This window comes from Oryctolagus cuniculus, chromosome 4, assembly GCF_964237555.1.
Source record: "Oryctolagus cuniculus chromosome 4, mOryCun1.1, whole genome shotgun sequence".
Taxonomy (NCBI): domain Eukaryota; kingdom Metazoa; phylum Chordata; class Mammalia; order Lagomorpha; family Leporidae; genus Oryctolagus; species Oryctolagus cuniculus.
This window is the reverse complement of record NC_091435.1, coordinates 110,019,230-110,032,396: the sequence shown is the minus strand read 5'-3', so window position 1 is coordinate 110,032,396 and position 13,167 is coordinate 110,019,230. Positions and strand designations below refer to the sequence as shown.

At 43.9% G+C, this 13,167-nt stretch overlaps 1 protein-coding gene across 2 annotated transcripts in view; it reads left to right on the top strand.

Moving 5' to 3' along the window:
• PRKCI (protein kinase C iota) overlaps positions 1-13,167 on the top strand; it is a 122,846-nt gene that overhangs the window by 68,539 nt on the left and 41,140 nt on the right. For both annotated transcript variants that reach the window (XM_051859127.2, XM_002716402.5), the window contains exons 3-4: positions 8,845-8,934; positions 13,046-13,096. In XM_051859127.2, coding sequence (XP_051715087.1) covers positions 8,845-8,934; positions 13,046-13,096 — 141 coding nt within the window. The remainder of the gene's footprint in view (positions 1-8,844; positions 8,935-13,045; positions 13,097-13,167) is intronic.

Sequence of the window (13,167 nt, the reverse complement as noted above, 5' to 3'; positions counted from 1 at the left end):
TTCTTCCCTCCTGCTTGTTCCTTTTTCCCCAGGCAGCTACTAACCTACTGTCTGTTACTGTAGATCAGTTTGTATTTTCTGCTCTTTTGGGGACATGGAATCATGCAGCACATATTCTTTGTGGGGAGGGGTTGGTGTCTGGTTTCCTTTACTCAGCACAGTAATTTTTTTTAAAGATTTATTTATTTATTTGAAAGGCAGAACCACAGTGAGAGAGACAGACAAAGATCTTCCATCCACTGGTTCACGCCCCGAATGGCCACATGGGCCAGGCAGAAGCCAGGAGACAGACAGTCCATCCTGGTCTCCCACGTGTGTGTCAGGTGCCCAAGCACTGGGGGCCATCCTCCACCGCCTTCCCAGGTGCAGTAATGGGAAGCTGCATGGGAAGTGGAGCAGCAGGGATTGAACTGGTACTCTGAAATAGGCTGTCAGTGTAGCAAGGGGTGGCTTAACTTGTACCACAACAGCAGCCCCTCTCAGCATAATTATTGATACTTTTTAAAAAAGATTTATTTATTTACTTATTTGAAAGTTAGAGTTACACAGAGGAGGTAGGGCAGAGAGAGAGAGGTCTTCCATCTGCTTGTTCACTCCCCAGTTGTCTACAATGCCTGGAGCTGCACCAATCCAAATCCAGGAGCCAGGAGCGTCTTCTGGATCTCCCACGTGGGTGCAGGGGTCCGAGGAATTGGGCCATCTTGTACTGCTTTCCCAGGCCACAGCAGAGAGCTGGATCGGAAGTGGAGCAGCTGGGACTCAAACCGTGTCCATATGGGATGCCGGCACTGCAGGCAGTGGCTTTACCTGCTACGCCGCTGTGCCAGCCGCAATAGATGCTTTGGGTGTATGTGTCAGAAATCTATTTCTTTTTTCTTAGTGATATTCCATTCTGGGTCTATACCGTAATTTGTCCACTCACCTATTATTGGTCATTGGGTTATTACCCGGTTTTGACTGCCATAAATACAAGTGCTATGAACGTGCCCAGGCACGTCCTTTGCACATTGGTTTTAGTAAGGAGTTCTTATGGAAGTTGAGGATCAGCAAGTTAAGACCTTTCTAAAGGTCTGTGCCTGATAATACCTGAAGAGTTTGCCTTTGCTCCCCAATTAGAAGGCAGCCAGACTTGAACCATGGGATGCCGATGTAGCAAGTGGTAGCCACACGATGCCAGCCCCTCTCTGGCTACTTTAAAGATTTTTCTCTTTGTCACTCCTTTCAAGCAATTTGATAATGATGGTGGGCCTTAATGTACTTTTCTTTGTTTCTTTCTTGTGCATGAGTTGTGTCGAGCATCTTGGATCTGTGAATTTATAGTTTTGATTAAATTTGGAAAGTTTTTGGCCATTATCTCTCTCTCTCTCTCTCTCTCTTTTTTTTTTTTTTGGTGATAGCCCCTCTCCTTTAGGGAATCTTTTTTTTTTTTTTTCAAGATTTATTTATTTTTTAAAAGGCAGAGTTAGAGAGAGGCAGAGGCGGAGAGGGAGATGGAGAGGGTGAGGGAGAGGGAGAGGGAGAGGGAGAGGGAGAGGTCTTCCACCCGCTGGTTCACTCCCCGGATGGCCACAATGGCCGGAGCTGTGCCAATCTGAAGCCCGGTTCCAGAAGCTTCTTCTAGATCTCCCATATGGGTTCAAGGGCCCAAGGACTTGGGCCATCTTCCACTGCTTTCCCAGGCCATAGCAGAGAGTTGGACCGGAAGTGGAGCAGCCAGGACTTGAACCAGTGCCCAAATGGGATGCCAGCACTGCAGGCGGCAGCTTTACCCACTATGCCACAGTGCCAGCTCCTTGGGAAGCTCAAATACAAATTTTAGGCTTCCTGGAGTTGTCTTAAGGCTCACCTTCCCCCCCCCCCCACAGTGTTTTTCTCTGTATTTTATTTTTGGATAGTTTTATTCCTGTATCTTCAAGTTTACTTTCCTTTGACAATGTCTTTCTAATCTGCCATTCATTCCATTTAGTGTGTTTTTTGTTTTTTTAAAATAAATGTATTTGAAAGGCGGACTTAGAGTGAGAGAGAAAAATCTTCCACCTACTGGTTCACTCCCCAAATAGCCACAACAGGTAGATCTGGGCCATACCAAAGCCAAGAGCCAGGCGCTTCCTCTGGGTCTCCCACAGGGGTGCAAGGACCCCAGCACTTGGGTCATCTTCCACTGCACTGGAAGTGGAGCAGCCAGACATCTAATATATTTTTAAATTTCCGACACTGGCTATTTTATTTGTATAAGTTCAGTTTGATCTTTAGAATTTCTTCCTTGCTTACTTAAAATACCCAGTATTGTAGTTTTTTTTTTTTTATCATATCAGACATAGTTTTAAATATTAAAGTTATTAAAAGAGTTACACAGATTTTTTCATCTGGGTCAATTTGGAGTCAAATTCTTTTTCTCATTATGGGTAATACTTTTCCTGCTTCACATGACTACTTATATTTTTTTAGATTATGCCCTTTTTTTTAAAAAAAAAAAAAGATTTATTTATTTATTTGAAAGGCAGAGTTAGAGTGAGAAGTAGAGACAGAGAGAGAGATGGGTCTTCCATCCACTGGTTCACTCTCCAAATGGCTGCAAAGGCCAGGCCAAAGCTATGGGGCGAGGAGCTTCTTTTGGGTTTCCCACCTGGGTGGCAGGAGCCCAAGGACTTGGGCCACCTGCTGCTGCTTTTCCCAGGCCATTAACAGGGAGCTAGATTTAAACCAGCTCCCATATAGGATGCCAGCAGTGCAGGAAGTGGCTTAACCTGCTGTGCCACTGTGCAGGCCCCTGCCTTATTGAGTTTTGAATATATTTTACTGCAGATATTTTTGAGCTCTTTTCTTTGATGTAATTAGTTGGATACAGTTGATCCTTCGCTACTCGATTTCCAGTATTAGTTAATTTACTTTATCCAGCATTCTGTTGTTTTGTAAGGGAGGATTCAGTCCTGTTACCCCATCTCTCCTGAAGTGGATTTCAAAGAAAGGCAGCTTCGTGGGATTTCATTTACCCTGTAACTACCTCCTAGAAAAAGGAAGCAACAAGATGGAAATCTCCTGTTTTTGTTGGGCCTAGATCACATAAATGTCATGGCATCCTTGGAAATTTCTGCAAGCCTACATTTTAAGCAGTGTCACCCTTTCAAATATGGAGAACCGTGATTGTTCCAAGTGGTTTATGTGTTCTGAACCCAGTATGCAGGCTAAGAGTAGCAGCAAGAAGGGCCTGATGGCCACAGAGTGAGGGTCTTTGTGAAAAACATCCAGAAGAATGTGGTAGTCGTATCTAAGGTTGCCAGCTTTGGTTTTAGGCTATGTTGGTTCTTCCAAATGTGGGGCACTGAATTCAGCCTTATATGGAACTAACTAAATATAATTATGCTATATCTGAGTGGCATGTTCTACATCTTGTCAGGTTCTCTGATCTTGCATATTTACTAAACTTTAGGTTTAATGTTCTAATTTGCTTTTTATAGGTGAAAAAAATGTAGATACATTGGAAAAATGAGCAAGTTGCTGGCTAATGGGCAGATTTCATTACTTTGAAATTCACTGCACTGCACAGCTCTTACTTTGTGTGTATTCCTGTTTTAGGATATGAGTGGGCTTTGGGAAATAGGTTTTCTGCTGAGCTTTGTTTCTTGATGACTCTGCATGGAATGTTTTACTTGTGAGTTCTGCATCCAGCTTTATCAGGCATTAAACAGTTGGCCAGAAAAGATAATACTTGAACTGAAGACATTCAGTCCAAGAAAAACAAAGTACATTTGAATACAAATGATGTCCATGATTAAGTATTATTTTCTGCTTCCTTGTGGTTATTCAAAAGTACCAATCTCTAAGTACATATTGAAAGCAGGTATTTACCTGGCCTACATTTCAACCAACAGCTCCAATAGAACTTCATCCCCTCAAATTTCCAAAAGGATTCTTAAAAATATGGAAAAAACTTCGTCTGAAAAAATAAACAGGAAAGTTCTGAAAAACAAATTGTAAAGGGAAGACTTTCTAATTATATATGTCAAAAATTTTAGTCTAATTAAAGACACAAGAAGGAGCTGATGTTGTGGCACAGGTGGTGAGCCAACCTCTGACGTTGGCATCATACGTGAATGCCAGTTCGAGTCCCGGTTGCTCTGTTTCCAACTCAGCTTCCTCCTAATGAGCAGCTGAAGATGGCCCAAGTACTTAGACCCCTGCCACCCACATGGGAGCCCTTAATGGGGTTTTAGGCTCCTGGCTTTTGACTGGTCCAGTTCAGGCCATTGTGACCATTTGGAGAGTGATCTAGCAGATAAAAGATTTTTTTTTTTCTTTCTGACTCTGCCTTTCAGATAAATAAAAACAATTTATTATAATAAAAAAGCAAGAGTAGTAACAACTGGGAGAAAAAAAATTTGTGATATTTACAACAAAAAATTATCTTTAGTATACAATAAATAAGTCAAAATAAATAGATGAACAACCTATTCATAGAGGTAAAAATAGTCAATTCGTAAGTAACAAAAAAGCTCAATGGTCACTAATGATTAAAGAAATTAAAAATAGAAAAATAAATCCCTTTTCACCTATCTGATGAAATATTTAAAACATAATAATTATCTGTAGGGAGTTAAGAAAGATACACTGTTGAATGTATATGCCATAACCTTTTTGGAGGGCAATTTGGATTAGTTGTCCAAGTTAAAAAACTTTTTTCAGGGGCTAGTGCTGTGGCATAGTAAGCTAAGCCTCTGCCTGTGGTGCTGGCATCCCATATAGGTACTTGTTTATGTCCCAGCTGCTCCTCTTCTGATGCAGTTCCCTGCTAATGTGCTTGAGGAAACAGTGGAAAATGGCCCAAGTACTGCACCTACGTGGGAGACCTGGAAGAAACTCCTGGCTTCAGAGCTGCCCAGCTAGCTCCAGCTGTTGCGGCCATTTGGGGAATGAAGACCTTTCTCTGTGTCTCTCCCTCTCTCTTTAACTCTACCTCTCAAATAAATACAATCTGTAAAAAAAAAAAAAATGTTTTGCAGGATTTATTTATTTACTTACTTGAAGGCAGAGTGTTAGGGTGGGATGGAGAGAGAAATCTATCTGCTAGTTCACTTCCCACATTGATGCAACAACTGAGGCTGGGCCAAAGCCAGTAGCCAGAAGTTTCATCCAGGTCTCCTACATGGGAGGCAGGGGCCCAAGCACTCGGGTTATCTCCACTGCTTATTTTAGCTGGGAGCTGGATCAGAAGTGGGACAGCCAGGACTCAAATTGATACTCCGATATGGGATGCTGGCATTGCAAACAGAAGTTTAACTTGCTGCACTTCATTTTTTATTTTTTATTTTTTATTTTATTTTTTTTTTTTTTGACAGGCAGAGTGGACAGTGAGAGAGAGACAGAGAGAGAAAGGTCTTCCTTTGCCGTTGGTTCACCCTCCAATGGCCGCCGCTGCAGCCGGCGCACCGCGCTGATCCGATGGCAGGAGCCAGGATCCAGGTGCTTTTCCTGGTCTCCCATGGGGTGCAGGGCCCAAGCACCTGGGCCATCCTCCACTGCACTCCCTGGCCATAGCAGAGAGCTGGCCTGGAAGAGGAGCAACCGGGACAGAATCCGGCGCCCCAACCGGGACTAGAACCCGGTGTGCCGGCGCCGCAAGGTGGAGGATTAGCCTATTGAGCCACGGCGCCGGCTTAACTTGCTGCACTTCAAACACTGTCCCTGGTTGTCCAAGTTGTAAACAGGCACACTTTTTAAGCAATTAATTCTTCTAGAAAATTGTCATCTAGAATCAGGTAGTGACAGGGCCTGTCCAGGTTCAGGAGGATAAGAAATGAAGTGCCCCTTCTGTGGGAGGAGTGATAGTTTGTGGCCTGCAGTTTGTGCTCTAGCCACAAATTAAGATTCCTTCCTTGTACAAAGTCCTAAAAATCTCAGAGTTCAAGATCTTGTCACCTAAAACTGGTCTGGTTATTGGATGAGGCTCTTTGATTCCTGCTTTTGTAGTTCTGTATAGAAACAGAATAACAAGGTAGGGACAGGAGAACTTAAATAGTCCAGTTCGTAGAGGAAGGAAGAGTAGGTGAGAAATATGTGTGATGGTCGCTGTTCAGTACTAATTCTGAAATACAGCTGGCGACCTATTGCCAATTCCTTTATTAAAATCCAGTCCTGGGGCCGGCGCTGTGGCACAGTGGGTTAAAGCCCTGGCCTGAAGCACCGGCATCCCATATGGGCGCTGGTTCTAGTACCGGCTGCTCCTCTTCCGATCCAGCTCTCTGCTATGGCCTGGGAAAGCAGTAGAAAATGGCCCAAGTCCTTGGGCCCCTGCACCCATGTGGGAGACCCAGAAGAGGCTCCTGGCTTTGGATCGGTGCAGCTCCAGCCATTGTAGCCATCTGGGAAGTGAACCAGCAGATGGAAGACCTCTCTCTCTGTCTCTACCTCTCTCTCTAACTCTGTCTTTCAAATAAATAAAATAAATCTTTTAAAAAAAAATCCAGTCCTGTTCTCTGGGAGTGGTTTTCCATGGCTCTTGGCTTCACCTGTGTTATTCTTTCTTTTTCTTACATAATGGTCATGTGTTTGCGGTTTAGTAGCTATCTTCACTGTCTTTTGCAAAGTTGCAGACCCACAGTTCTCTATTTCGGACATTGTGGACTTCTTGTCTATCCAGTTGTACACTATTCCTTTATAAGCCACACCCACGACTCCCTTTGAGACAAGTCCCACTCTATCTTGGACTGAGAGTCTGGTTGCTGTTCAACAACAAAGTGAATATGATTCTGAAAAGATCTCTAGGGGCTGGCGCCGTGGCTCACTTGGTTAATCCTCCACCTGCAGCGCCGGCATCCCATATGGGTGCTGGGTTCTAGTCCCAGTTGCTCCTCTTCCAGTCCAGCTCTCTGCCATGGCCCGGGAGAGCAGTGGAGGATGGCCCAGGTGCTTGGGCCCCTGCACCCGCATGGGAGACCAGGAAGAAGCACAATGCTCCTGGCTTCGGATTGGCACAGTGCTGGCCATAGCGGCCATTTGGGGAGTGAACCAATGGAAGGAAGACCTTTCTCTCTGTCTCTCTCACTGTCTATAACTCTACCTGTCAAATAAATTAAAAAAAATCTCTAGTTAAGGACCAAAGTCGGTAGTGCCCAGAGGAGACACAGGAAGTAAGGATTGTGTGGCCAAGTTGGAGTTGAGGGTAGAGAACTGTTTTTTTTTTTTTTTGAGACTGGTGGAAAGGAGAAGACTATTTTCTTCTCTCAGATGGTAGTAGCCAGGGTTTGGATTGGATTGATGGCATCTAATATGTAGTAATGTTTGGTGTAAACACAGAAATAAGCAAGAGAATAATAGAGCAGACAACTCAGTTCAGCTACAACTCTGCTGTCAGTGACTTTTCATTGTGGAATGTCATTGTCCAGAGAGATGTCCCACCTCAGTGGACACCAATGACTCCATTCCTTGGCTAGTTAAGGGAGGTGCTTCTTCCTCCCCCTCTCTTGCATGGAGTATGTTTACTAGAACTATTCCTTTACACTGAAAGCAGCAAAGTAGGACCATTCTTCAGGCCAGACTGCTTCAGGAATCTCCTGTGATTCCTTTGAATAGGCTCTCGTGTGAAGGAAATAAAGCCAACCAATGATTACATCAGTGGCACTGGAACTACTTTTACTTCCTCTTTTAAAGAATCAGCTGGAAGTTTGCTCTTGACCATATTCATTAGTCATGTAACAGTGACAGTAGTGCTTAAAAAATGGATTGGGCCCCACTGTGGTGCAGTTATATGGGCAATGGCTCAAGTCCTGGCTGCTTCACTTCCAGTCCAGCTCCTTAATAATCACCTGGGAAGGCTTGGGCCCCTGCACCCACATGGGAGACCCGGAGGAATCTCCTGGCTCCTGGCCCAGCCTGGTCATTGTAGCCATTTGGGGAGTGAACCAGCAGACAGAAGACCTCTCTCTCTCTCTCATTCTGTCTTTCAAATAAATAACTCTTTAAAAATGAATTTATATATCAGAAAGAGTGACAAGGAGAGGGAGAGAGAGAAAGAACTTCCATTTACTTGTTTACTCCCTAAATGCCTGCAACAATTGGGGCTAAGCCTGCCCAAAACCTCCATCCAGGTCTCTCACATGGGTAGCAGGGACCCTACTACTTGGATATCATCTATTGCCTTCCCAGGTACATTAACAGGATGCTGGATTCTAATTGGGGAGTATTGGGGACTTAAACTGGCACTCCAATATGGGGATGCTCCATTTCAAGGAACAGCTTAATCTGCTGCTCCACGGTGCCCCCCCTCACAGTGACAATTTTTTTTCTTAAGTTTGCTTATTTATTTGGAAGACAGAGTGACAGAAAGAAAGATATAGAGATCTTTCACCTGCTGGTTTGCTCCTTAAAAGCCCACTGAAGCTGGGAGTCAGGAACTTAATGTGAGTGACAGGGAGCCAAGTCCCTGAGCTGTTACCTGCCACTTCCTAGGGTATGCATCTGTGGGAAACTGGTTGGAAAGTGGAGGTTTAACTTGATCCCCGGCACTACAATGATACGCAGGTGTCCCAAGCAGTAGCCTAACCCACAGTGCCACAGTGCTTGTCCCCACAGTGACAATTCATAATGTGGTCAATATTCTGTTTGCTAGCTGTTTAATATGCACAATATTAAGAACAAAATGGTTTTGTATGTTTAAAATTTAGTGTCTGTGAAACTCATGTTATATTTTATAGAATGGAAACTGAAGTTATATCACATACTTTAGAGAACAGAATTGTGTAAAATTTGTCCTTGTCAAATATTTCCCAAATATTGTATTGTGAAATTTGTTTACTAATATCACATTGAAGATTTTAAAAAGTGAACTTTACTTTTTGTGTTTTTTAGGAGACCCGTGTACAGTATCATCTCAGTTGGAGTTAGAAGAAGCCTTTAGGCTTTATGAGCTAAACAAGGATTCTGAACTCTTGATTCATGGTAAAGGAATAATTGTTTTGTATACTTTTGGAGATACATGTTTTTAAAAATAACTTTATTCTTGATAATGTTGCTTTTTAAAGAATTACTTATGGGGCTGGTATTGTGAGGTAGTAGGTTAAGCTGTTGCTGGGATGCCTGCATCCCATACTGGTGCCAGTTCAAGTTTTGGCTGCTCCACTTCTGATCCAGCTCTCTGCTAATGGCCTGTGAAAGCAGCAGAAGGTGGCCCAACTGCTTGGGCCCCTGCACCCACGTGGGAGAACTGGAAGAAGCTCCTGGATCCTAGCTTCGGCCTGGCCCAGCCCCAGCTATTGCAGCCATTTGAGGAGTTAACCAGCAGATGGAAAATCTGTCTGTTTCTCTCTGTCTTTCCTTTTCTCTGAAACTGCCTTTCAAATAAATAAATAAATCTTTAAAAAAAAATTAACTTATGACAGAGGAGGAGAGATGTTCAGTGTACTGATTCCATCTCCAGGTGCCTACAACAGCTAAGGTTGGCTGGGCCAGGCTGAAGTCCAGAGCCAGGAACTCCATCTGGGAATCCCATATGGGTGGCAGGGTTCCGTGTACTTGGACCATCTTCTGCTGCTTTCCCAGGTCCATTAGCAGGGAGCTGGATCAGAAGTAGATGTTCCTACACTTAAACCTAGCACTCTGATATGGAATATGGGCATCCCAGTCAGTGACATAACTCACTGTGCCACACCTGCTCCTTCTTGACCATTTTTCAGCATAATCTTAATGTCATTTACTATTTCTTTCTTTCTTTCTTTCTTTCTTTCTTTCTTTCTTTCTTTCTTTCTTTCTTTCTTTCTTTCTTTCTTTCTTTTTTTTTTTTTTTTTTTTTTTTTTGACAGGCAGAGTTAGACAGTGAGAGAGAGAGCCAGAGAGAAAGGTCTTCCTTCCATTGGTTCACCCCCCAAATAGCTGCCACGGCCGGCGCGCTGCGCCGATACAAAGCCAGGAGCCAGGTGCTTCCTCCTGGTCTCCCATGCGGGTGCAGGGCCCAAGCACTTGGGCCATCCTCCACTGCCTTCCCAGGCCACAGCAGAGAGCTGGACTGGAAGAGGAGCAACCGGGACAGAATCCAGCACCCCAACCGGGACTAGAACTTGGGGTGCTGGCGCCGCAGGTGGAGGATTAGCCTATTGAGCCACGGCGCCAGCTGTCATTTACTATTTCAATCTTTTTTTTATTTTTGTTTTTTGAAAGAGAGATAGAGGTTTCCCATCCACTGATTGACTCCCCAAATGCCTTAAGCAGCCAGGGATAGGCCAGGCCAAAGCTGTAGCCTAGAACTCAATTAAATTCTGCCTTGTGGGTGGCAGGGACCCAACTACTTGAGCCATTACTGCTGTCTCTCAGGGTGTTTATTAGCAGGAAACTGGAATCGGTAGTGGAGTGGAGATTGTTTTTTTTTAAAAGATTTTATTTTATTTATTTGAAAGAGTTACAGGGAGAGGTAGAGACAGAGAGGTACTCCATCCACTGGTTCATACCCCAGATAGCCGCAATGGCCAGAGCTACGCTGATCCGAAGCCAGGAGCCTCCTCTGGGTCTCCCATGTGGGTGCAGGGGCCCAAGGACTTGGGCCATCTTCCACTGCTTTCCCAGGCCATAGCAGAGAGTCGGATCAGAAGAGGAGCAGCCGGGACCAAAACCGGCGCCCATTAGGGATGCTGGTGCCTCAGGCCAGGGCCCTAACCCGCTGTGCACAGTGCTGGCCCCTGGAGTGGAGATTTGAAGCCAGGTTCTCCAGTGTGGGGTTTTGGTGTCCCAAGCAGAGTCTTAACTGCTGAATCAAACACCTATACCCTGATGTCATTTTCTTAATTTCTGTGCACTTGTCCTCATTCAGTAGTTTCTCAGATGCTAGGGAAAGTAAAATCAATATACTTCTTGTAATCTTGGGAAATTTGTCATCTGTGTTGCCTTCCTGGGTATTAAAATGTGATCTCTCAGTGCTTCACAGCAAATTTAAGATAGTTTGTTGAGATCTCAGTGAACTTCAGAAACTATCTAGTGTTTTGATAATCTCCTGCTAGAATAAAATTAGAAATGCTTGAAGCAATGATTGATCAATGGTATGAACACCTTTTGTTTTATTGCTTTTTATGTTATGTCCTAGATTTGATTTCAGAAGTTAGCTTCTAGGGCCAGCGCCGTGGCGCAGTAGGTTAATCCTCCACCTGTGGTGCACCGGCATCCCATATGGGCACCAGTTCAAGTCCCGGTTGCTCCACTTCAATCTAGCTCTCTGCTATGGCCTGGGAGAGCAGCAGATGACCCAAGTCCTTGGGACCCTGCACTCACATGGGAGACCAGGAAAAAGTGCCCGGCTCCTGGCTTTGGATCAGCATAGCTCCAGCCGTTGGCGGCCATTTGGAGAATGAACCAATGGAAGGAGGACCTTTCTCTCTGTCTCTCCCTCTCACTGTCTGTAACTCTACCTCTCAAATAAAAGAAATAAAATCTTGAAAAAAGAAAAAAAAGAAGTTAGCTTCTATCTCAGCCTTTTTTGTTGTTGTTGTTACTTGAAAGTCACAGAGATAAGGAGAGGCAGAGAGAAAGAGAGAGAGAGAGAGAGAAAGGTATTCCATCCGCTGATTCACTCTCCAGATGGCTGCAATGGCCGGAGCTGAGCCCATCTGAAGCCAGGACCCAGCAGCTTCTTCCGGGTCTCCCACGCGGGTGCAGGGGCCCAAGGACTTGGGCCATCTTCTACTGCTCTCCCAGGCCATAGCAGAGAGCTTGATCGGAAGTGGAGCAGCCGGGTCTCGAACTGGCGCCCATATGGAATGCCGGTACTGCAGGTTGCTGCTTTACCTGCTGTGCCACAGCGCCGGCCCCTCTATCTCAGATTTTAAAATATAAAATATTAGGAACTATACTTCCTATACTCTGCTCTTTATTTTATTCTTTAAAAGATTTATTTGTTTATTTTTAAAGTCAGAGTTACAGAGAGAAAAGGAAAAACAGATCTTCCATGTACAGGTTCATGCCCCAGATGGTTGCAACGACCAGTGCTAGGCCAGGCCTGAGCAAGGTGCCAGGAACTTCATCTTGGCCTCCCACATAGGTAGCAGTGGCCCAAACACTTGGGCCATCTTCTGCTTTTCTCAGGCCATTAGCAGGGAGCTGGATCAGAAGTGGAGCAACCAGAACTCAATCCAGCTCCCACATGGGATGCTGGTGTTGTAGGTGATGGCTTTCTATGCTACAATTCCAGCTCCTGCTCTGCTCTTTATTAACGTGTGTCCTTTACAATATTAACTTCATAAATTTCCTATTGCTTTGTATTCTACCTATTATAAAAATAGCTTAAATTAGTATGTCAATTTATAGTTTCTAAAGTAAACTCATTTTTAAGATTTTGGTATTCTTCCTGTTGTTAATTTATTTTTAAATTGAGTATACATCATCCAAAAACTGTAATTTTAAAAACTGTTTATTTACATAGATTTGAAAAGCAGAGCAACAGAGAGAGAGGGACAGAGTGCTTCCATTTGCTGGTTCACTCCCCAAATGCCCACGACGGCAGGGTTAAACCAGGCCAAAGCCAGGGACCTGGAACTCCATCTGGGTATCTCACAGATCTTGGGTGGCATAGGCCCAAGCCATTTGATCCATCATCTGCTGCCTCCCAAGATGCATTAGCAGAAAGCTGGATTGGAAGCGAGTAGCCAGGACTTGAACGAGCACTCAGTATGAAATACAGGCATCCCAAATAGCAGCTTAACCTGCGTGAAGTGCCCACCCCTCTAATGTTTTATGTTCCATATTTGTGTGCAATTTTTGTAATTCTTTGTTGTAGCAAATGTGTCACTACAACAAAGATTTAAAAAATAATAGTTAATTTAAAAATAGTGATATAACAGGGACTGGAATTACTGATTGAACTTTTGATACATTGTCTGTAGATAGGTTTGTTTCCATGAAAACTTCCTTTATATAGCCTTGGTGAAATGGATATCTTCGACAGATAATACAGACTTTATGCTAATATCTTGTTCCAAAAGAGAGAGGCCGTTTAAAATTTGGATTACTTTTAGGTCTGTGTAATTTGAGTGTTTAAATATGCTGTTAATTTTAGTTTATTTCCTTTCAGTATTCCCTTGTGTACCAGAACGTCCTGGAATGCCTTGTCCAGGAGAGGATAGTGAGTATTTATAAGCTTCATACCTTTGAAAAGAGTTATGCAATAGCACAAGTGAAAAATAATCGAAAATA